The 22,643-nt window shown below is 42.3% G+C and overlaps 1 protein-coding gene across 4 annotated transcripts in view; it reads right to left on the bottom strand.

The window, feature by feature from the left end:
• Positions 1-17,269, bottom strand: part of TRHDE (thyrotropin releasing hormone degrading enzyme) — a 361,666-nt gene extending 344,397 nt beyond the window's left edge. For all 4 annotated transcript variants that reach the window (XM_070600300.1, XM_070600298.1, XM_070600299.1 and 1 more), the window contains exons 1-2: positions 16,365-17,269; positions 4,322-4,595 (exon numbers count right to left, since the gene is read on the bottom strand). In XM_070600300.1, coding sequence (XP_070456401.1) covers positions 4,322-4,595; positions 16,365-17,269 — 1,179 coding nt within the window. The remainder of the gene's footprint in view (positions 1-4,321; positions 4,596-16,364) is intronic.
• Between the last annotated feature and the right edge of the window lie 5,374 nt (positions 17,270-22,643).

The raw sequence follows: 22,643 nt of genomic DNA, 5'->3' as shown, positions 1-22,643 counted from the left end.
GGTGAGTATATTTTGTACATGGGATCAATGTAAATAATTTGTGGCCAGAGACCAGACTGTATTGATTTTAAAACAAATCCACAAATTCTTTGACACTCCCCATTAAAAGATGGGACTTACGCTCTCTTCTATGAAATCAGGACCATCCTGAGTGACTGACTTATAACCATTAGAATGCAGTAAAAGTGATGCTATGTGACTTCTGAAGATAAGTCTAAAAAGGCCATTCAGCTTCCACTTAGTTCTTTTGGGACACTCACCTTTGAAGCTCTGAACTATCATGTAAGAAGTCCAGCCACCCTGAGGCCACCACGCTTTAAGCAAGCCTAGGCCATGTGGAAAGGCCACACGTAGATGCCATGGCCAGCAGCCTCAGCCGACATCCCACAACACTGACCGAACAAACACCAGACACATTAGTGAAGACAATCCTGATGATTCTGGCCTCCAGCTGTCATGTCAACCCCAACCATCAAGTCTCCCCAGGCCCCCGACGTCACTGAGCAGAGACACAGTGTCCCCACCATGCCCTTTTAAATTCCTAATCCACTAAAACTTTGACCATAATAAAATGGTTGTTTTATGCCACTAAATTCTAGAGTAGTTTGTTATGCCATGAAAGTAGCTAGAACAATATTATAAAGGAAGAATTCCTGTCAGTTTTCAAGTGAGAAAACCAGGACAAAGAGAGGTTAAGTAATTAACCGATGTCACAGAGAAGCAAAGCAAAAATTCTAAAACAGACCTATCTGATTCTAAAATTCATGTTGATAATCATAGTGCTACCCTATCTCCCACAGATATCTCTATCTCTTTGTCTTGTCTTGCTAACTTTTCCCCACCAAGAATGATATGCACACTTCATCTGCTTCTCTAAGACCAGATCACTGTTTGACGTCATATTACATCCCATCTGCTCTGTGAAGCACATGCCCAGACTCCAGCCCTTAGCACCATCCGTCTTCTGAACTGTCTCCAACTTACATTCTATGATTTTCATTTGACAATTAGTGAACGGGAGTATCATTAATTCGTGATTAGTAAATTCATTGCTTTTCTGATGCACGTTCCTTGGCTACCCTCTTGAATTATATTCCTAGACAAGGGTTGAAAATACAAGTATCTACAGAATCACAGCAGGTAGTATACAGCAGTGAAGAGAGGTAGGTGCAGAAGAACAGACGTGGTCTGGATCAAGTCACATTGGGAAGCAAATGCCCCATGTAAACGGGTTGGCCACCACCCGGCTCCAGCACACTGATTTTCTTCATAGCGTGTATCACCTCCTGATATATTATACATTTATTTGTTTATTGTCACTCTCTCCTCATTAGAATGTAAGTTTCCTGAGATCAAGAACTCTGTCTGCTTTGTTTACTGCTGTATCACCAGAGCCTAGAACAATACTGAGTCTCAGTCAATAAAAATCTGTTGAAGGAATAAATGAATGAACAAATATTGCCAAGTGGGAATATAGGCTCAATGTCGCAAGATTTTCCAATTTTTCAAGAAAAGCCAAAATAAATAATTTTATGTGCAGTCTCCCAATTTTTAAATGTTGGCAACTAATTAGAAAAATCTTAAGCCATTTTGGGGATGAGTAGATGAAATATGCCTGCAGGCTTGGATTCGATCTGAAAGCTGCATTTGCAATCATTGTACTAGAGGGATCTTAGACATTTTTATCTTTCTAATTTCTCAAGATAGTGCCTTGCAAATTGTAGATAACTTGATAAGCAAATAATGATGATGCTTCAAATATGCACACTTGAGGCACTGCTACAATTCAGCCTTGAATTATTAAGATGCTAAAGTTACTCTCTCGTGTTCCAAAGGAAACTACTTCAGCTTCTGATCCAAAACGGCCACCTGGACTTCAGACAACCATTCCACACCCAAGATTCTAAAGCTAAACTTCCACTTCTTCCAGCTCTTAAGCGCTCAGAAACTTCCCATGTGCTCTCAGTAATAAAGAGGAAAGGCAGTGAAAAGAAAACAGATTGGATTTCCAAGGGATGACAGGAAAAGAGAACCAAGTTTTAAACCATATTTTCGTAGTTGATAAATAAGGGCACCAATGGCAATTTTGTTTTCCCTTTTACTATTCTTAGCATTTTTAGATTATACAATCTAAAAAGCTATTTCAGTTGACCTTTCAATGTTCTCTGGTAGCATGTTTTATCTTTTCTACATAAAATTTAGTAGGAAGTTTAAAATGTTTACTAATTACTTAGATTCTTAACTCTAATAAAAAATCACATCTAAATAATTAGAGTGTGCCTGGTTTTAAACATGGGTCACTTAGCAACAAGCATAATCGTGTAGGGCTGAGAACACTTTTAAGAGACTTGAAAGAAAACATCCTAGGAAAAAACATTTCCAGGGGACTCTATGCTACTAGCTGACCCACAACGAGTCAATCATCAACTTCTGAAGATGTGAAAGGAAATGAGATGTCTGGGTGTTTCTTTTCTGTGTATGGTCCAATGCACATAGCTTTCAAATGCCCATGAGACATCAACAAGCATCAGAGGAATTCAACATATCAGATGATTGTAAGTCTGAAAGAATAAAATGTCTTCTAGCCCTCTACAGGCACCATTTAGGACATTATTTTAATAATTACGTAGATGAATCCACTATGTGCAATTCTTCAGTAATGGCATTAGTTTTCTATGCAGGCAGGTTTTATTTTTTAAATAAGTCCCACAGTGATTCAAATTGAAAGTAACAGTGTGAAAAAAGTATTTAGCCAAACCTATTTTGCAAAGTTTAGGTTATTATAGAGCTATGAACTTCCTACAGACTAAGAATACAGATTTCCATTGACTTCTTCTGTTATATTTGAGCAACACTGAATGTGATGGCCGCTGGGTGGGAGAATCATTACCTGGGTTCTCTTACAGACACACAGGCAAGGTGGTGGGTCAGAGCTCCTAGGACACAGGGGGAAAATTCAACATTGGGGGGTCCTTATAGACACACAGGCAAGATGGTGGATCAGAGCTCCTAGGGCACAGGGGAAAGCCCAACATTGGGGATCAGACCAACAAAAGTTTGTCATCCAGCTCTACCAGCTGCTGACTTTTTGACCCTGTGAAAGTTACTTATCTCTTTAAACCTCAATTTACTTTACTCATTTGGAAAAATGGAATCACAATACTTTGCTTTAGGGTTGATATGAAAATGAAAATAAATGCATATTTATTGTGTAAGACATTGAAATGAGAAGGAAATTGTTAACTCAGCATGGCCTGACCTAGCCTGATTAATGCCATGCAGTAGCAGAGCACCATGGTGCCATAATGGTAGCTGTCGTAGAGAGTCCAACTGATTCTATTAGAACAGATAGTGAATTCTGCAGGTTTCCTATGTATCGCCCTTCCCTGAGAACATATTTCTGCAGACTCGGGTGTTATGGGCTACAAGAAGCTTTATACCTTACAGAAGTTCTAGCATATTGGCAGAACTTATATACAAAATAATGTTCACTGAGTATTGCTGTTAATCATTGAAAATCAGAAAAATTAAAATGTTCATCAATAGGAGGGTGACAAATTTTGATATACTCATTCAACCATTCTATTCAGGTAGACCAAGAACATAATTTTAAGCAAAAAATAAAATGAAATAAAAATAAGTTTTAGAATGATATCTATAATGTAAAACCACTTATATAAAACTTTAAAGCCTGACATGTATTGTTAATAGATATATACAGACTTAATAATTCTGTGATACTATGCATGGAAATGGTAAATGCAAACTTCAGGACAGTGGTCATCTCTAAGGGAGGAGACAAGGCTGTGGGATCAGGCAGCTGTAGACAGAGGGCTCCAACTCTGTCCAATATGTTGTACACTTTCAAAAATTAAAGTAGACTGAAGCAAAGGCAAAGTGTTCAGATTCTATAGAGCTGGCTGGAGTTTATTATTATTTCCACATTTTCTGTATATTTGAATTATTGCACAATAAAAAGAAGCAGCTTTCCCAGTCACATAAATAAAGACAAGTAATTTCCCAAAACAAACAACAGCTGTTCCAGAGAAACTCAGGAGATGAAGAGAGACAGGGATAGTGGGGATGAGGAAGGTGCCTCAAGGAATAAGAGGGCTGGGTATAGGAGTCACTCCTCTCTGACTTTCTGAAACAAGGAAGATAATTCCCACCACCACCACCACCACCCACCCCTGGGGCTAAGGACAGAATTCAGAAGTTTAAGATATGAAGAGGATAGAAAGGATTCAACATTAATGCAAAAATCAGGTTACTTTACAGAGAGTACATTATCCAAAAACATCATTAAGCTTAAAATACTTACTACAACCCCACTCTTGGTGGTAGTTTCTCTGTATGTGAAGTTGCAAATTGCCCAGGCTAAGTAATATGTGGACATGAGAGGGGTCTGTGAAAAGTGATCCGTAACCCATCCATCTTCTTCAAACACAGACGTTTCCACTGGCATATTGGATAAAGATAGATAGGTTGCTTGATGCTTGATGCTGATTTTGAAAGTAGCCTTGTAGATGGGCTCGTCAAAACAAGGAAATGCCTTTCTGGCATGTGTAGGTGAAAACTGAGTCACACCAAGGAATCTGGAAAGAAGAAAATGACATTCTCAATTACATTTGTGGCTTGAGTTAAGTTATGACCACTTCACATGCTTCTGCTGATAAAATATTTTTGCCAAATTGCAAGATACTTTTTTTTCTGAACCAAACTTAACTGCATGAAGACCATGAAAGCATAATTCATACATATTTCCCCAACAATAAAAATTCTTCAGGGAAGTTTCATCTCAATTAAAGTAAATTCTCTAAACCCAGAGCAGTATTTTCTAGATAAAACATTAACATTTTATAAGAAAACAATGCATTGGCATCTTGTTGGCAAATATTGGAAAGTAATGGTTCTCCTTTTCGGTGTGCCTGCCTTTCTTCCCCGAGCAGTACAACAAGTAAAGACAGTGAAACCGAAATCCGAAAGCTGTCATCAGATACATGTAGGACACAGACCATCACTGGGAAACATCTGTGCCCTCACATTTCAGCAAGACCTAGCCTGAATTTTGGTAAGAAAAAGCACTTTGAAACTTGACAAAACTTGGTCTGAATTGACAACATTCTTACCCATATCACCTTGGGCAATTTCCATAAGGTGTAGTTGTCCATTGCTTAAAAGAGAAGAATCAAGCCCGAAAAGCTCAGAGGGTAAAAAAGAGGACGTGAAGGACCATCACTGTGAATAGACGAACTGCGCCCAGCAGGCAGTCAACAAACTGCAGCCACTGAATAAACGACAGCGGCTGATTCACAGCATCGTCAACCTTTCTGGGAGTGTAATCACATATGTTTACATTGAACGATCCAGACACCATTGGTTTTTACTACTCATAATACGTAGTTATTAAATAAATTTTATATGTTAGTATATGTTAGTATAATACATATAAATTAATATACTATGTATGTAGTAAACATGTCCATGTGTGTAGATGTATACATCTATATACGAAATATATTTAATGTCCTCAAGTTTTCAGATCAAGCTGTGAAGTTGCATCTCATTAAACTCTTAGAAGCAACTTCTACGTTCTTTCATGGTTTTTGGTTACAAATGAAAATACTCAAATTAAATACTTTAAGAAGGAGACTCTTAACTTAAAAAAGAGCCCATTATTTATGAAAACATCCATGACAAAAGTTAATTAAACTTTTTAAATAATACTGGTTACAAAATTTGATATAAGGCAAATCACTATCAGACTCTTGGTGAAACATGACTGAGTTCTAAAGTAATTTCTTTTCCCCATAAGTAGTTCTGACTCCACTCCCCTCTCCACCATCCACAGTGTACACGGTTAATCTAACACAGCACAATTTCCCACTGAGCCCGAACTTGGCCTCAAAATTATTCTCAACACAGCACTTCAGGCAGCTACTTCGGATCAATAAGGGTTGATGTGTATATTGAATCTTATTGGCTATGCCTGGCTCAAACCATGAGATGTAAATGTTTTTACCATTTAAAAATTTTGAAACCTACATTTATCATTAAGGGCCTACATTTTTAATGCTTAGTTTTGAAATAGAGAAAAATAAGATATTTTTACTATTAATTGTATTCTTACCCTCAGAGAGAGGGTTTTCGAGAGTTATCCTGAACACAGTATGGGGCTGCTACACACCCGGCTTAGGTAAATCACTGAACTGTTTGAGCCTATTTTTTCATTAGTAGAAGGAAAATAATAATGTTTTCTTGGCCTTCCTTACAAAACTGTCAAGATGATAAAATGAGATAATACATGAGAAAGAAGTTTTAACTATAAATCTTCAGACAAATATAAGGTTAAAGTAGGAAGCAATCTTAGAAATCTTAGAAACGAATTGTCCAGCTCTCTTCAATTTCTAAAGTGAAAAAGCTTCAGTGAGATTAAGTGATTTCTCCAAAGTTACACAGACTGCTAGTGCAAAGCTGGCTCTAGCAGTCACATTTTCTGTCTGAGTAAAAGGTAATTATATTTCAAAAATAGTAAAATTAATCTGTAGCCATGGTTTATAAACAACGTTTCAATTCAATCGTTGGTAATAAAGGCTCTTCTTTCCAAATTTGCCAGCATCAAGGTAAGATTTTTCCTTATTATTTTCTACTGATAGTAATAGTTTTGCTTAATGAAATGTCAGCACCTTTTAGTTAGAAAACACCCATTCACAGCTTTCTCTTCATGTGCTTTTGTTTTCCATAATGTTCCTGAATCTTATCTTTCAATCTCACTAATTAAAGTGTCTATGATGTTGATATTTCTCTATTGAGGGTATTTAAAAAATATCTACGGGATTTGATACATGAGAAAAAGTGTTTCCTTTTAACTTTCAGGAATCTGAGAGGGGCCGGCCCCGTGGGGAGTGGTTAGGTGGGCGTGCTCCACTTCGGATCCTGGGCCGACCCAGCACTGCTCACCAGGCCATGCTGAGGCGGGGTCCCACGGGGCACAGCCAGGAGAACCTGCAGCTACGTACTGGGGGCCTTGGGGAGAAGAAGAAGAAGAAAAGAGAAAAGATTGGCAACAGATGTTAGCTCAGGTGCCAATCTTTAAGAAGGAAAAAAAAGTCTGAGGACTCCAATTCGTCACTGAACAAATAAATATTGTCTGCTATGTATGAGTACTTCACTATATTAGGTATGTGGTATGATTTTTTAAAAAGACATAACCATTTTTGTCCTTAAGGTCTTTGCAATCTAATTAAAAAGAAAAAATGTACATATACATAAAAAACAACTAATAGTACTTGGGAAAAGTTCTACGAGAGTTCAACCAGGAGACTGCAATTAGAATGTACTTGTTATTAAGTAAAACTCAAAGGTGTCTTTGGCATTAAGTAATTAATGGGCAGGAATTTATTAGATGTAGAAGATCTAAATAACTCTGGGCTAATAAGATATTAATAAACCAAATATTTATGCAGAAGAATCACATTGTGCAGTGTCTTTTTGCCTTACATAGTAAGTAAATATGTTAGCAAAGCCAGCAATTTAAATCACTGATTCTCAGGGTTGAAAGCAATTATAAAGATCATCTAGTGACTTTTTCTGCAACTCAAATTCTTGATGAATTCATACACACAGTATATATATATACATATGCACAGAAGCCAACATACATTCTGATAATGTCTAAATGAAGAAACACCAATTTCACAGTCCGGCACCTGAGGACGATTGCAATTGAATTTCAATTCAGTATTCAGGAAGTCAAAAGAAGTCCCTCAGTAAAGAAGAGCAGTTGGACTAGATTACCTTTAAGGCCTTTTCCAAGATTGAGATCCAATAACTGAACAAAAATTAGAAATAAAATATTCCTTGAAATTGATGAGTTTTTGTAAAAAACGTTAAATTACACTGCCACTAAATAGCTTTTAACTACAAGCTCTATAATGCATTTGCTTCTCTTAATCATGCATTTGTGAGTGTTCAATACTAAGGAGAAAAAGATAAATACATATACTTCCTTCCCTCAAGGAGTTTATACTCTAATAAGTGAAATTAAACATATACCTAAACAGATATCATACAAAAATCCACAACTAAAAGGGAAACATACAAAGAAATGACCTTCTCCTAAAGCAGGGCCTCTCAATCTCGGCAAGCCTGACATTTTTAGGTTGGATAGTTATTCACTGTCCGGGTCTGTCCCTTGCACGGGAGGATGTTTAGCAGCATCGCTGGCCTCCACCTCCAGAAGCCAGTAGCACTGCCTCTCCCCAGTTGTGACAACCACAATATCTCCAGACACTGCAAGTGTCCTTTAGGGGGCAAAACTGACCCAGCTGTGAACCACAACCCTTAAGAACTGAAGGAAGGCTTTATGGAGGAGAAAGTAGTGCTTTAAGGGTTGGAGGTAGACGGGGAAGTGAGCAAGTCGACTATGCGTACCACAGAAATAACCCTCTAAAAAAGCTTTGACTCACACATTAAGGTCGTGCCCTGTCTGCTGTGTGACAGATTCTAGTTTCGTCAGATCTCAGTATGGCCAGTCCACTTCCAACATCTCTTTCGCCCTGGACACCCTCCTTTCTAAAAAAGACAGCCAGATTCAGGCTCAGTCCACTCAGCAAGCAACAGTGTCTCTTGGGTTTCGAAAATATAATTTTGTCTTCACTGTATGTATTTTAAGATTGCCTTCAATTGATGGAAATAAGACTTCTTTTCTGCTTACTGTTGTTATTAAACACATCAAAGAGGCCTCTGGAGAAAGTGATCTGGAGCAGATAATAATGAGCTTAGTTTTCAGTAAATTTGAGTTGAATTTGAGGTGGTAGCAGGACACCAAGTAAAAGAAATAAAAAACTTTAATTAAAAATAGAAAACATTTTGGGGCTGGCCCCGTGGCCGAGTGGTTAAGTTCGCACGCTCCGCTGCAGGCGGCCCAGTGTTTCGTTGGTTCGAATCCTGGGCGCGGACATGGCACTGCTCACCAAACCACGCTGAGGCAGCGTCTCACATGCCGCAACTAGAAGGATCCACAATGAAGAATATACAACTATGTACCGGGGGGCTTTGGGGAGAAAAAGGAAAAAATAAAATCTTTAAAAAAAAAAAATAGAAAACATTTTAATATCAGGTCTGGATATTAAATACATAGGTAAATACAGCAAGAAGTAAAATAAAACAGCAGGAGGCAGAAGGTAACGGGGACAAGCATTTTGCTGTCTGTTTTTCCCCTTCTTTCTTAAACAAAATCATTTTTATCTTTTAATGAATCCCTCTATTACCATAAAAAATTCCACTTTCAAAAGTGACATCCTGGAAGCATCATTCCAAGAATGTCACTTTAGCATAACTAGAAAAATATGAATAATATACATGTATTTTAATTCTCTTCTATCTAAAATAAATTACTTGATTTCTTAACAACTTGTCTATGTGACATTTTGGTTGAGCTAAGAAGGAGAGCTTAAAGCTCTCTGTTGCCTCTGAAGGATATAGAGAATTGATTTCTTCTTATTTCTGCGGAAGTTCACTAGGCAAGCTACTCGTATCAAGTCGTTATGATAAGATTCAGCAGAAGTAATGCATTAACGTTGGTTGATATTGCCAACAAATTACAGCGTGATACAAAACAATTTCTGTTCCATTATTTTCATTGTCCCTTTTTATAAAGTTAAAATATGCAGAGGAAACAAATATTTGCATAACACTGTTAGTACTCAGATTGATTCATGACTTTTCACTGTGGAACCACCAAAACCAAGAAAATCTCACAAACAGCATGACATATTTGAGAGGTTTCCATCTGGGCCACATCTATGCACTGGACACATAGCACAGTGAAAAGTGCTCTTTAAACTTGTTTCTCTTGCAACGGCAATTTGCCTGGTGTTGCAAGTGTTTCAGATTGGTAATAAAAACTCCCAAGACCTAATGAAAAGTTCCAACGGACCATCTAGTTACTGTTCAACTGTTTGCAGTAAATGGACTCAGTTACAAGGTCATGGAATTGACACATGTCCCATTTAAAGTTAAGGTTGTTAATCAAAATGCAAATTATTACTCAATAACAAAACATTTTAAGCCAAAATGTGTCGTTGTTTAGACTTTATGCTTTTATGTACTTCAATGAGTCATTAAACCTCTGCCATTTCAGAAGTATCCTGCTGAATACTCAGTGCTCTAAGCAAGTGTGTAGTCTATTTTTCAAAAATAACCATTCTAGTAAACTAAAAACACAATGCAGTAATGCCAGCAATATGTATGTAGGAAGTGGTGCATATGTGAATAATCGTGTTATAAAAACAGAGCATAATATTCATAACTATTTTCCTAATTTATGTACTAAACACTCTTATCAAAAATGATTCCTGAGTACCTGATCACCATTGATGAAGAGTATTATAAATGCACTAAAATTCTTTCCCAGCCCATAACATTAGGTTTTCATAAGAATACATAAAATAGCTCTGAGACTCATTTGTTTAATACTGGAAAGAGGCAAATCGTGACGTAAGTGTTGTAAAGTGCTGCTACTGTTAGAGCTCACAGAAAGTCGTGAGAATAGTATCTAATGACTGAGTGCCTTTCCCTCGTACCTGGGATTTTCTACGTGCTGTACTGGCTCCACTCCTGACCCTTCAGTCTCTGGTTTGTGCTGTTCTCACTGCTGACAGAGAGTGCCATTACCAGAGAGCTGTGTGTTCCTTCTGTTCCACATACTCTTCCTGCTCCTTCAGCCCTCTCCATCTCACCGTGTCTGGACCAAGCATGGGGTTTCTCTAGTGATGAAATACCATAGCCTTTCTCCTCTCTCTCTTCTTCATGGTGGAGGGGCTCTTTCCACCACTCTCCCCCATGCCCCTTACCCCCCGTCTGCAATTACCAATTGTCAGACACCATTCTAAGTGCTTTCTTACTTAACTCATGTCATCTTCACAGTCAGCTTATGAAATAGGGTATCATTACCTCCACTTTCCCGATGAGAATGCTAGACCCAGGACAATTAGGAAACTTGACCAAAGTCATAAAGCTAATAAATGGCAAAGTCAGGAAATGAACCCAGACAGTCTGGTCCCAGAGCCCTGAACACAGTTGACACACACACACACTGCTGTGTCCAGCAACATGACTAAAGTGGCCAAACCTACTTTTAAAAGGGAGAAAAAGTAACCAACTGTAATTGTAAAACTTCATTCTTTTACCATCCTCTGATTTTTTTTTTTTTGAGTTGTGCAGTCATGAGGCAAGATCTGAATAATGAAACTAAAACTTGCCCCCGAAAGTGAACCTAGGTCTGCACTGGGAGGAATCAGTTTGCCCCGTCCCTGTACCAGCGCCAGAGCTCCCCAGCCCCGGAGCCCTTGTTTATTCGGAGACCGGCGGGTGCACCTGGAGGCAGGAGGGGTGAGCCCGAGGCCCTTCGCCCCAATTCTGCACCGCCCAATCCTGCCATTCTTATTCCACCTCACAGCCCCATCGTCACTATCCAGCTGTGCCTGTGTGAATTCTTTCAGGAACTGAAGATGAAGAGGAATATTTTTCATCTTTATATTCTTCCAAATTCTATGTAGTAAAATTCTGTTGGAGACACCATCCACTCTCTGGCGGCAAAAAGCAGGATTGATTGGGACTTTGAAAACCTCTGGAGGAACCCAGCCACTACTGCAAATCTGAAAGGATGTAAAGGATGCACGAATAATTAAAAGGATGATGATGATGATAACAATGATGAGAGTTATCACTGCTGGTAGGCAGGAGGATGGCACGGCGTGACAAGGGATGCCCTTCCTTACAGACTGCAAAACATCTCCGTATGAAAAGTGAACTATTTCTTCCTTGCTCTTTATGTCATTCTTTGAAGTCACACTTAAAAAAATGAATCCTATTCTTGTAGCCCTACGGACCAAATGTCACCGCCCTCAAGCAAACCTAAATTGTTGCCCGGAACTGTTGTCTGAAGCCCATCCACATACATAGGGCAAAAACTGGTTTGAGGAAATAAACATGTTTTGCAAACCAAACAAATACCAGGAAACCAGTCACAGGTCCATCTGTGTTTGAAAGAGATCCAGAGCAGATAACGACTGTTTGAGGGGCTGCTTGGAGTTACTTTGAATAAATAAAAACACAGTCACACTAGTTTAACTCTTTAAAAGGAAGTGTATACTTCATTACTATCCACAGTGATCAAATCAGAGGGCACCACGGAAATCACGGCCAGACAAACGCTGACTGTATGGGTATTCCTCCCTGAATGGGTCATTATTAAACGGTCAAAGCTTTTTTTAAAAAATATTTTCTAGATTTGGTTAGGGGTGGCATTCTGAATTATGACCAAAATGCAGCACTGGACTCCGTTTGGCCATTTGGTCTGTGTGCTGGGCAGGAAAACAGTGAGCTAAGTCCATTAAGCACTCATACAAACAGTTTTCACAGAAACAAACAGTGCTCACAAATTTTTAGTTCACAGCCTTCCATTCATGGACAAAAGGCCATCTACCCCAACTTGTTCACGTAAAGATATCTCCTCCCCAGCGTGAATGGGAGAAATGAGGCTGCTTCCAACAGAAAAACAATGTGGTGGTTTTCTTGTTTTTATTAAATATTATGATTATTAATTCATTCCAGAAAAAGTACAAGGCATCAGACCAGGTACACTAACGCCACTAAAGATTAAATGCCCACCCATAAAACCCTCTATGCTCAACACAAGATTTTTGCAAAAGAGTTTTTTTGAGACTCTTTTTGAGAACCACAATGTTACTTTGCCATTTCACTCAGAGATCATGGTTTCTCCTACATAATCCTTGATAGAAAAAGACCTCCTCTTTTCATTCTGTCTTCTGTCACTGTGGCATGTTATAGACCCAATTGTAGTTTGTCAAAGAAAAAGTCTCCCTTTTGAAAGTGAATAAAATGTTCATTTACTTTGGGTAAATTTCCTTTTTCAGTCTGACCATCTGAACCTAAATTAAGGTACCCTACTTTGACATGGGTATGCTCACCATCTGGTTACCACAAAGCAGCAATTACTTTTGGTAAATGAACATTTTACCAAGTTCTAAGCAAGCATATTCTACTGTAGGATAGTACGGCATAAATATGCACCCTTTTTTATCTGCTTGCTACACACGTATTTGAGGAAAAAGTGAATATGGACTCTGCCTAATGGAGATAATTTACCACTGTGTGTACATATTTCACATTTAAAAGAATCTATTTATTTTCAACATTCAACAAGTGGTTGTTGAATTTTCCCATCAGCGAAGTGATCAACCAAGAGTAGAGGATTTGCCTCAAGTATAGGAACCTCACGCTTCAATGGGGAGCTTGTCTTCTAACCTTTCCCTGCTGCGGTATGGGAACCACAAGAGGTAAGTCTTCCCTGTAGGACAAAACCAGCCCCCTCCAACACCCAGGGGGCTGTGAAACCGTCCCGGAATCAAAGGTATACAGTACAAGTGAAGCCGAATCTTCCTGCCCTCACCCAAGTTCTCTCTCCCAGACCTCTGAGGAGTGAGGCAAAGAACCAGATGGACTGAGAATTAATGAGTTGTTTCCACATAGGCTAAGTAAGGTGAACTAAATTGTAGTATTGCTCTTTTAAATATTTCAAGTTGCTCAATGTGACTCCCCCTTGGCAAATTAAATATTTATTTTCATTACAGAATTTATCTGATAATTAAGTTGGCAAAAATTATGACTAACTAAAGACCAAGATATTTAATCATAAATCAAATGAAAACCTAGCGTTTGCATCTGTGTCCTTTTGAAAGCATGTTTTAAAATGTCAACTTACATTTTATCTGGGCAACAAAATCATCACCTATAAAAGTCCAACCCTAACTGAGTTCTTGATATCAGTGTGTTTAAAATTCTCCAAGTAGGCATAGTAACAACAACAACCAAAACAATAATAGTTTAATGTATGTAATGTTGACATAATTGTGAAATGGTTTATTAGATTTCCTCTGCCTTATCAACTCTAGTAGAAACATCCAAGAAATTATCATATTCACTCTGGTATTGAAGGAGGAAAAAAAAGTGGAACAAGGACTTTCCCTAAGATACTATTTGGAAACACCCAATCTGGCATTTCTACTGGGATGCAGAGTTTAGCCACATGTGCACTAGGTTAAACTTTCAACCGAGTTATTTACATCTTTGGGATAAACTGAAGGAGAGAGTTTGAATACAAACATGCACTAGGGGTGCAAGAAATCATTTATGGGTCAAGCAGAAACATCTGGTCTGTTTAAGATTCCTGTTAATTTGAAAGCACTGACCAAAACAAGCTCAGTTCCACCAAATATATTTTGGCATGCTTCAAAAACCAGGATTTGTTGGAAGTATTTATTTCACCACCACAGGATTTATCAGTAATTATATGCAACTCTCACTACTGACATTTTGACATTACAAGCTTGTTTCTAAACCTAACATTCAAATTTGCTTTCTACGTCTTTCCCCCCATAGAAATGCTCGTGGGCTTAAAAACATACTTTTAATCTGTACACTTTAGAACACATTGGAAGAAGTGATGGAAGGGGGTTTTAAATTATCCACATCTGATGTTAGGAGTTTGAAAGTGAGTAATTTATACATTTACTTACCAGAGGCTTTAAGTATCAGACAAATACTAAAGCACTGGGCAACTTATTTACATGAGGTCACTTCATGGCACTCTATAAATAATGAAATGTTTGTGTTCCCCCATAACACACTGAAATTTCCCCAGCCTCTTATACAATAACAACTTCTTCTGAGAGTTTCTAGACACCACAGGCCCTGGTCCAGGGCTCAGAAAACCAAAGCTGGAGTGGCAGCTCTCCCCGGACCAGCCTGCTGACCTCAGGCAGCTGTGCCCCCTGAGCCCACGTTTTCTGCTGTTGTGAGAACCACTCAGAACAGGGCAGGCTCTGCCAGTGGCATCATCACTCACCTCTGACCTGCTCTGCTTCAAAGGTTGTCGATTTCATTTTCACGTTCATTTTAGTTGTTCGCTGGCCCTACAGTCACTTAATTAACCGAAGTTAGGGCCAAAAGCAAGAATCACTTCTTTATTCATTCACCAATATGCTTGAGGGCTTACTATCTCTGGGAACTCCCAACAGCTAAAGTTTATGGTGGACCGTCTGTATGCCAGGTTTAGGGGTAACTGCTTGTCAATGCATTAACTCAGGGACCCCCACGACGATTCTAGGAGGGTAGGATTATTATTATCATGTCCAAGGCCAGGCTCTGGAGCCGAAGCACCCAGGTCTGATCCCTGCTTTCTGGGCTCACTCTGAGACAAGTCACTGGACTTCAGTTGCCTCCGAGACCCGGCTGTTGAACAGGGAGTGCTGATAGCACCTACACCACAAGGCTCCTGTGAGATCGGGTTAATCTATGCTGCTCAATAAACCCTGGAGGTAGTCATTGGCAGGAATTGGTGACTTGGATTAACCAGTTTCCTCAAGGTTCACCAGAGCCAGAGTTGTAGCTGGGATTCGAACCCAGTTCTGTTGGACTACGGAGTCTGAGCTCCAAACAAGTGGTGAAAAGCCCCACGGCCTCTCGAAAAAATAAAAATCGAACACTATCCAAATCTGAAAAGCATCAAAGGCGCTCACTGACAAGGTATTTAAGACTGGCCGCCAGCTTTCCTCCTTTCAGCGCGGGAGCCATCTCCGGAAGCAGGAACTCAAGAACAAGCAACTGGAGTCGCCGCGTGAGCAGAGAGCCGGCGTTTCTCCCTGGCTTCGGCCACGGCAGCCGCCACCCCCGCTCCCATTCCCTTAGTCTGTCACCGGACTGGCTCTTACAGCCCCGAATCTCGACTTTCAGTTTTGGCAAGAAAACTTTATGCAACCCGAGTCCTTCCTGTGCTGCGTGCCTGCAGGATGCCCGGCGAGGAGGGCGCGAGGAGGGGAGGCGGGAACGTTCCCCGGCCCTACCCTGCGCGGACATCTCACCGGGACGCGCCGCTGCCCTGGCCTCTGGCGCTCACGTATTTTCCCTCGACGGTAATTTGGCAGGCTTTTGATGTCACCCTGGCATTGCTCAGATTACACACTACCCTTTAAAAAGTAAAAAGAGCTGTGCGCCCCGGCTGGCTAAGGAAATTTGACCAGAGGAGGGGGGCTTCCAGACTAGAGGAGGGGGTGGCATTCGTCGTTTGGCACTGGTGAGTTCCTGGAGTTGGCAGCAGTGAGAACCCAAGCATCCTGGAGACCCCGGGGGTCCTGGGTGATAGTCTCACCCCACCTTCGCCTCCTTCCCCCACCCCTCACTTCCCGGTATCAGAAGCCAGCGGGTCCCCGGGGCCGCCGGCGCTCAGGGTTAGAGCAGCCTGGCGGGGTGGGGCCGTGCCGGGACCGCCTCCCTCCTACCTTCTCTCCCCGTGGAGCACGTAGGAGCTGCGGAAGAAGCCCAAGAGCTCGTTCTCGATCAGGGCATTGTAGATGATCTTCAGGTTGTAATTCCTCTGCGCGTCCAGGGTCCTGTTCAGCACCACCACTAAGACCTGGGTTTGCGGGTAGAGGAAAAAGCCGGCCACAGGGACAGCCCCAGCCACCCGGTCCTCCGCCACCTGCACCTTCTCCACCGCCACCCGGGAGGCGTGCAGCACGACGTAGCGGGTGGCATTCCGGCACGCGATCTCCACGTTGACCTCCCCGGAGAAAGTGAAGTTCTCCATGAAGGCAGTGAGCATCAGATTGTAGTGCAGAGGCTTGAGGTAGCCCGACAGGCGCAGCTGTGTCCACGGCTGCCATTGCTCGCGCTCCTCCTCCGACGGTGGCTGAGCGGACGGGGTTCCAGGGGCGGCCTCCCCCGCCTCGGGCTGCCCGGGGTCCCCGCCGGCGTGGGGGTGGCGCCGGGCCGACCCCGGAAGGCTCTCGTTGCCGCCTCGCGCTGGGAAGCCGGCGGGACCGCCGTCGGCGCCGGGCGCTTCTCTCGCCCCACACTCGTCTAAGCGCAGGCTGAGCAGAACCGCGAGCATGGTGACCGCAAGCAGCGCCACGATGGACACGGCGAAGGCCAGCACGAGCCGCTTGTGCACCGTGATGTGGCGCTCGGTGGTGCAGGGTCGCACCCCCACGGAGTCCGCCCACGGGTCTGAGAGCCCCCTGCCGCCCGCTCGGGGCGCGGCGTCGTTCTCTCCCATCGTGGCCGCGAAGGGTGAGCTGCTCTTCTCAGCCCCCTCCTCCTCCTCCTTCTTCTTCTTCCTCTTCTTTTTCTTCTTCTTCTTTTTCTTCTCCTCCTCTTGCTCCCCCCGCTCGCCGTCCAGGGCCATCACAGTGCCGCCTCCTCCTCCCCCGCCCCCTCCGGCACCCCCCGCGGGCGGGCCACCCGGGCCACCGCCAGCGCAGGCATCAGACAGCGCACGCGGGCGGAGGGCACGACGCAAGCTGGGACCCTGGGGATGCCGGCCCGGGTTCTTTTAAGACGGTCTCTGGCCGCAGGCGACAGCAGCCTCGCCCGCCATTAGCCCGCCTCTCTCTGGACACCAGCGGCCAGGGCGCGGGGCGTTGAGCTCTGGGACGCGCCCAACTTGGAAAGCGTCTGGCTCGCCCCGGCGCGCTACTTCTCCGGCGGGCGCCGGGCGCACGGACACATACTGCCCCCACCCCTCCGCGCCTGCGAGTTGCGGCTCACCCTCCCCTGTGCAGAGCTGTCGCCTGGCTTTCCGTGGGAGCCTTTCAGCAGATCCTGGGCTGGAAAGGACAAGGAGCCGTGGGGAGGGAAGTTAGGGCTTCCGCTTTCTCTCCCCACTCCAGCGGCGGCGTTCTGTCCTCTGGGTGGGATGTGCTCGCAGAAGAGGTGGCGGCGGCAGCAGCGGAGGCGCCGAAGCCATGCACCCGCAGCCGGAGACAAGACGATGGCCAAGGAGGAAGAGACCGGGTGCACCAGCCGGGTGAAGTCCCAGGGCCGCAGAGCCGCGCCTGGAATCTGTCCTGGAGACGCCTTCTCCTCCACCTCGGACACTTTAAGCAGCGGTGGCGGCAAACGGCGTGGGCTTGCAGACCCGACAGCGGGCTTCTCTCGTTCCGACGTTGCTCTGACCTCCGGAGATGACAAGCGAGCAAGAAGTGTCCAGCCGGGCCATCCCCTTCAGGTAGATGAAGCTCCGGGTTTGCTCCGTAGCCCCGTGGGGAGAGCCGGAGTGCGTGTGTGCGAGTGCGTGTGCATGTGTGTGTGTGCGCGCGCGCGTGTGTGTGTATACACAGACTCCAGGTCTGGATTCCCAAGGCTACCCTGGCTGCATTCAGGGCCTGAAACTACCCGAGAAAGGCAAAGGAGAGAGCGAGAGAGGCGAGGAGGCAGGGCCGCCGGGAGGGCGGGGAGCGGTTGAGCGGCAGAGGCAGGCGCCAGGAGATGAGAGAGCTTTTCTCCGCTCTGTCACACAAGACACCCACAGCCACCGAGGGGGTTGCCGAGCCCCCTGCGAGAAGCACAGTGTAAATCTTCAGGGCTGCGAGCCCGCAGTCACCCCTCTTCCCGACTCCGTAGCCCACCGCGCCAACCCAGAGGGACCCTTGGAACCTTTGGCGATACCGCCCAGAGCGCAGGAGGATCCCGCTGGGGAGACGCGGCTGTGTCAGATTTCATGTTAAACTCGCCAGGGGATTTGGAGGATTGTATGTAAATTGAAATAAATTCTCCAGAGCCTGACTACATACGTTATAATGCGCGATGTGTCCAAGAGCGCCGCGCTAAAATAAGGGCTAGCAAGGAAGCGTTAGAATCCTCCGGAAGTAAAGGCTGAAGAAAAAGAGATGTATTTCCCATGGAATAATTTCTATTTTTAAATTGGGGAAATGATTAAAATATAATGCCTACACTGTAACATTCAGAATGAAGAACTTGAGACTGAGAAAGGCTGGGCTGTGAGCCCATTAGACTTACCAGAACAGTGGGCAGCTGTGGTCCATGATTGGTCAGTTTCTCACTTCACATAGCCACAATTACTTTTTTGCAGTTTCCAGTGTTATCATGAAAATTGTTTAAACTTTTTTAGAACAGTTATCCGTAGGAAGTGTTAGCTGACAGCAGGAGCATCAAGACAGGTTCCTAGACCATTGGCTGTTTGTGGACCCTTGTTCAAGTTTACAAAAGTTTTAAATTCTAGTGCACAGTGTGCATGAATATATGGGATATCCAACCTGTCAAATTTGTGTGAAGAACTCTAATTAGAACGATATTCAGAAAACAGCCCCCCCAAAGGTGACAGCTAAGAGGCAAGAGTCCCTGGTTTTTAATAAAACAGTGTGATGATCTTCAGAGTCAATAAAAGAGTAAAGTGCAGAATAAAAAGAGAACGAAGTCATTTCTTGTTACATGTTTCTTTCACATCTTCAAATCCTGAAAACATTTGAAAAATCATGAACATAGTTGTTTTGCTTAAAAACAGGAATGTTTAAGGCTACTGGCTTTGGAGTCCTGAAAAGCTACAATGAAAAGATTGTGTTTGGCTTTAAAAGCATGACCAACGAGAAGAGACCAAATACACATCACCTTTGGCCTGACAGCCACTGAGAACACAGCCCTGCTGCTGGAGCTCTTTCACATTTGTCCCCAGATGGGACACAGTCCCAATGCCATACATTCTAATGTCCATTGGAATCGCTTTTAAATGATGATGAAAGGAACTGGCAGGGTGGGGTGTTTTTAAGCATGTTGTATGTGGGCCGTTAGCAACAGACCAAGGGAAATGCCACATTCTGTTCAAGTTACTTTTTTCTGCTCCATTTTTAAATCTCTAAGCTCTTGCCATCCATATGTATCTGACTGTATGAATTTTAAGAGTTGAGGAGTTGGGGTTCCTTAGTTTTCACAGAATCAGGAAATACGGTACAGGCAGGCAAAAAGAGCTATGTGACTCTTAGCAGGTCACCAGATGTCTCTGACCTCAGAGTACTAATCTGGCAATTCAGGATTATTGATCTAAAGTCCATGATTCAACTCATCTGCAGGATCAGAGGGACCTGGAATCACCCCCAGGAGTCTGAGACTCACACCTGAACTGAGAGGCTACCTGCTAAGGCATCTTTAAGACCTCTCTCTAGCATGATAAGTCAAGAAAAGATTCAGAGAAAGCTATTTCTGTTCTTTGTATTTTATCAATGTGTTTATTTACTTCTAAAAATTACTACAAGGCAACTCAAATATTTTGGAATTAAGGAATATATTTACCAATTAGTAAAGTCTTTACTGACTGTGATTAAATTAGTGGATGAATTTTTTTTTCAGACCCAAGTGAAGAGGACACAAGCTTATTAAAACATTAATTCTCCTATATTGTAATCTTATCCAATAAACAGAATAGCAAGGTCAAGTGAGTAAATATGTTTTCCTCTCATATCGCTGTTACAAAAGGGTCTCAGTGCGTTTTGCATTTTTTAATTTCTGAAAGTATATAGTACACTTCCCGTGAGAAACAAGCACTTTGGTAAAATAATTTTTTAATATTACTTCTCTAGAAAATCTCCATTCTACCCTCAAATGTAAAAAAGGCGAAATTTCAGATTGTGTACCTAACAAAAATATTAAAGAGATGAATCACTAACATTCCTATACAGAAGCTGCCATGATATTGTAGATCACTGAATTAGAGATGGTTTTGACTCTGGCATTGCCAGGCCCATGCAGGGGAATAAGACTTTCCAGGGTGCCTGATGTTTCTCTCAGAAACACATTTACTGTTGGGAGAATTTCATGATTATTTTCTTTAGCTAATACAAGTCTTTAAAGACGTTTTTGTGGCCATATGTGATTTAGGGACTGGTAAAAGTGAAAGCAGTCTGAATGTTTAATATACATGAGGCCAAACAGAAGTTATTTTTAATTCACTCTACACCTTGGTCCTGTAAATAATCAAAATGAGCCATCATCAGTGAATGTACTGGCTTCTGAGTCTTCACACTTTGATTGTTTACACTTGAGTTGATTTTTCTTCTTCACACTGGTCTGTAGGTAGAGGCACGACTTAGGTGTCCTTATATACTCAGCCTTTCAGGGATGATGAGCCCTTCATATCCAGAAACAGCCTGTCTCATGAGCAGGAACCAGATCCCAGTCTGCTCTCACCTTCCAAAGTTATCCTAACCTAGTTCTTAACGGGCTCGGTTTCTTGGTGTGTTAATATACGGGGCTTAGACTAGGTAACCTCAGAGGTCTCATCCAGTTCTCAAAGTCTATGAAAAAAACTCCAAAGCTAACCCACCAGTCTCTTTATGTTCTCAAGGGGTTTTAATTAATCTTCTCCAATAAGCAGCAAGAAAATTCAATTAAAAACTAAAAGCTTAGTGGGTAAAGAGACTTTATAAAAATACACTATACTGGCGAGAACATGGGGGGAAGAAAACCCCACTGCCATTCTGGCAGTGACAACAAGACTGAGCCGCTGTCTCAGGCGTGTGCTCCTGAAGGCCCCCCACAGTGCCGACACTGCAGACAGTGAATGGTGCGAGCCCCTGTTTACCAGCTGAAGTGGTGCCGCCATGTGGCAATCATAAAAAAGCAGTTTGAAATTTGAGAGTGTGATAATTTGATGAAATTCTTAATTTGGGGAAACTCACATTATTGCAAATTTTATTCATATTTTTATATCACATAATTTCAAAATTTCATACCATTTGACCACTGCATCTGTCGACCTTGCTGAGGGGTTTCATATAAGAAACACTCTTCTAAATAGGACATTCCTCAAGATCTTAAAGATAGAAAGAGGAGAATTATTTAAAATTAGCTGTAATTGAGACAGTGCAATTTCTTAATGTCTGTGGTTTGTCAACTACAATTGACACCTTCATTTAACTGTTAGTTGTCTGACGTCTATTTATTTTAAAAGATTAATCTGAGTGGGAATTATATCTAAATTTGATTATGCCTTTTTTCCTAACAAAAAATCTATGAAATTATAAAGTTGTCTTAAAAAGAAAACATTCCCTAACCTATTAATATATTACTACATGTTATTAGTCCTAGAAAAGCCTCATAATAACACTTACACCAAAACAGAACGAGTCTGTATGAGAAGGGCCTCTCTAGACGGCAAATATCAGGAGAAGCCTAAGCGGATATCCGTAGTGTCTTCCCAGTTCCGGCATGAGCTGTTCAACCCAGAGGACAGGAGGAGGATGTCCAGGGCGTGTCTGGTTCTTCGGGGTTCTAACGCTTGGTTGAAACTCTTCAGTGTTCACTGTGGGCTCTGCAGTTTACGATCTCAGGATGAAAGCCCCATAAAAAGGCAAAGCATGTGTCATGAAATGCCTACAGCTTATTCCTGAAACCTGCAAACATCATATACACCAAATTCTCTGAGTAGAAAGAAGTTGGGTAACTTTCCAGGGATGTTTCTGTTGAACTTGTCTGTTTGTCTAGTAGCTGGAAAAATGAAAATATTAAATATATCGATACAGTTTTTGCCATGAATTTAAGTTGTTCAAATCCTTGTTTCTAGATAAATACAGCAGGAAGAATTAATAATAATAATTATTATTATAGCCAAGATTTGTCAAGGGCTTACCTTGCACCAGGTATTTGTCTAAGCACTTTACGTTATCTTTTAATTCTGAAAATAATCCCATGAGGTCAATGCTGTTAATTACCTCATTTGACAAATGAGGAAACTGAGGCTCAGGGAGATGAAATTTTGCCTTGCCCAA

This window comes from Equus przewalskii, chromosome 29 (genome assembly GCF_037783145.1).
Source record: "Equus przewalskii isolate Varuska chromosome 29, EquPr2, whole genome shotgun sequence".
Lineage (NCBI taxonomy): Eukaryota > Metazoa > Chordata > Mammalia > Perissodactyla > Equidae > Equus > Equus przewalskii.
The sequence above is the reverse complement of the archived record's forward strand: the minus strand, read 5'-3'. Positions and strand labels throughout refer to the sequence as shown.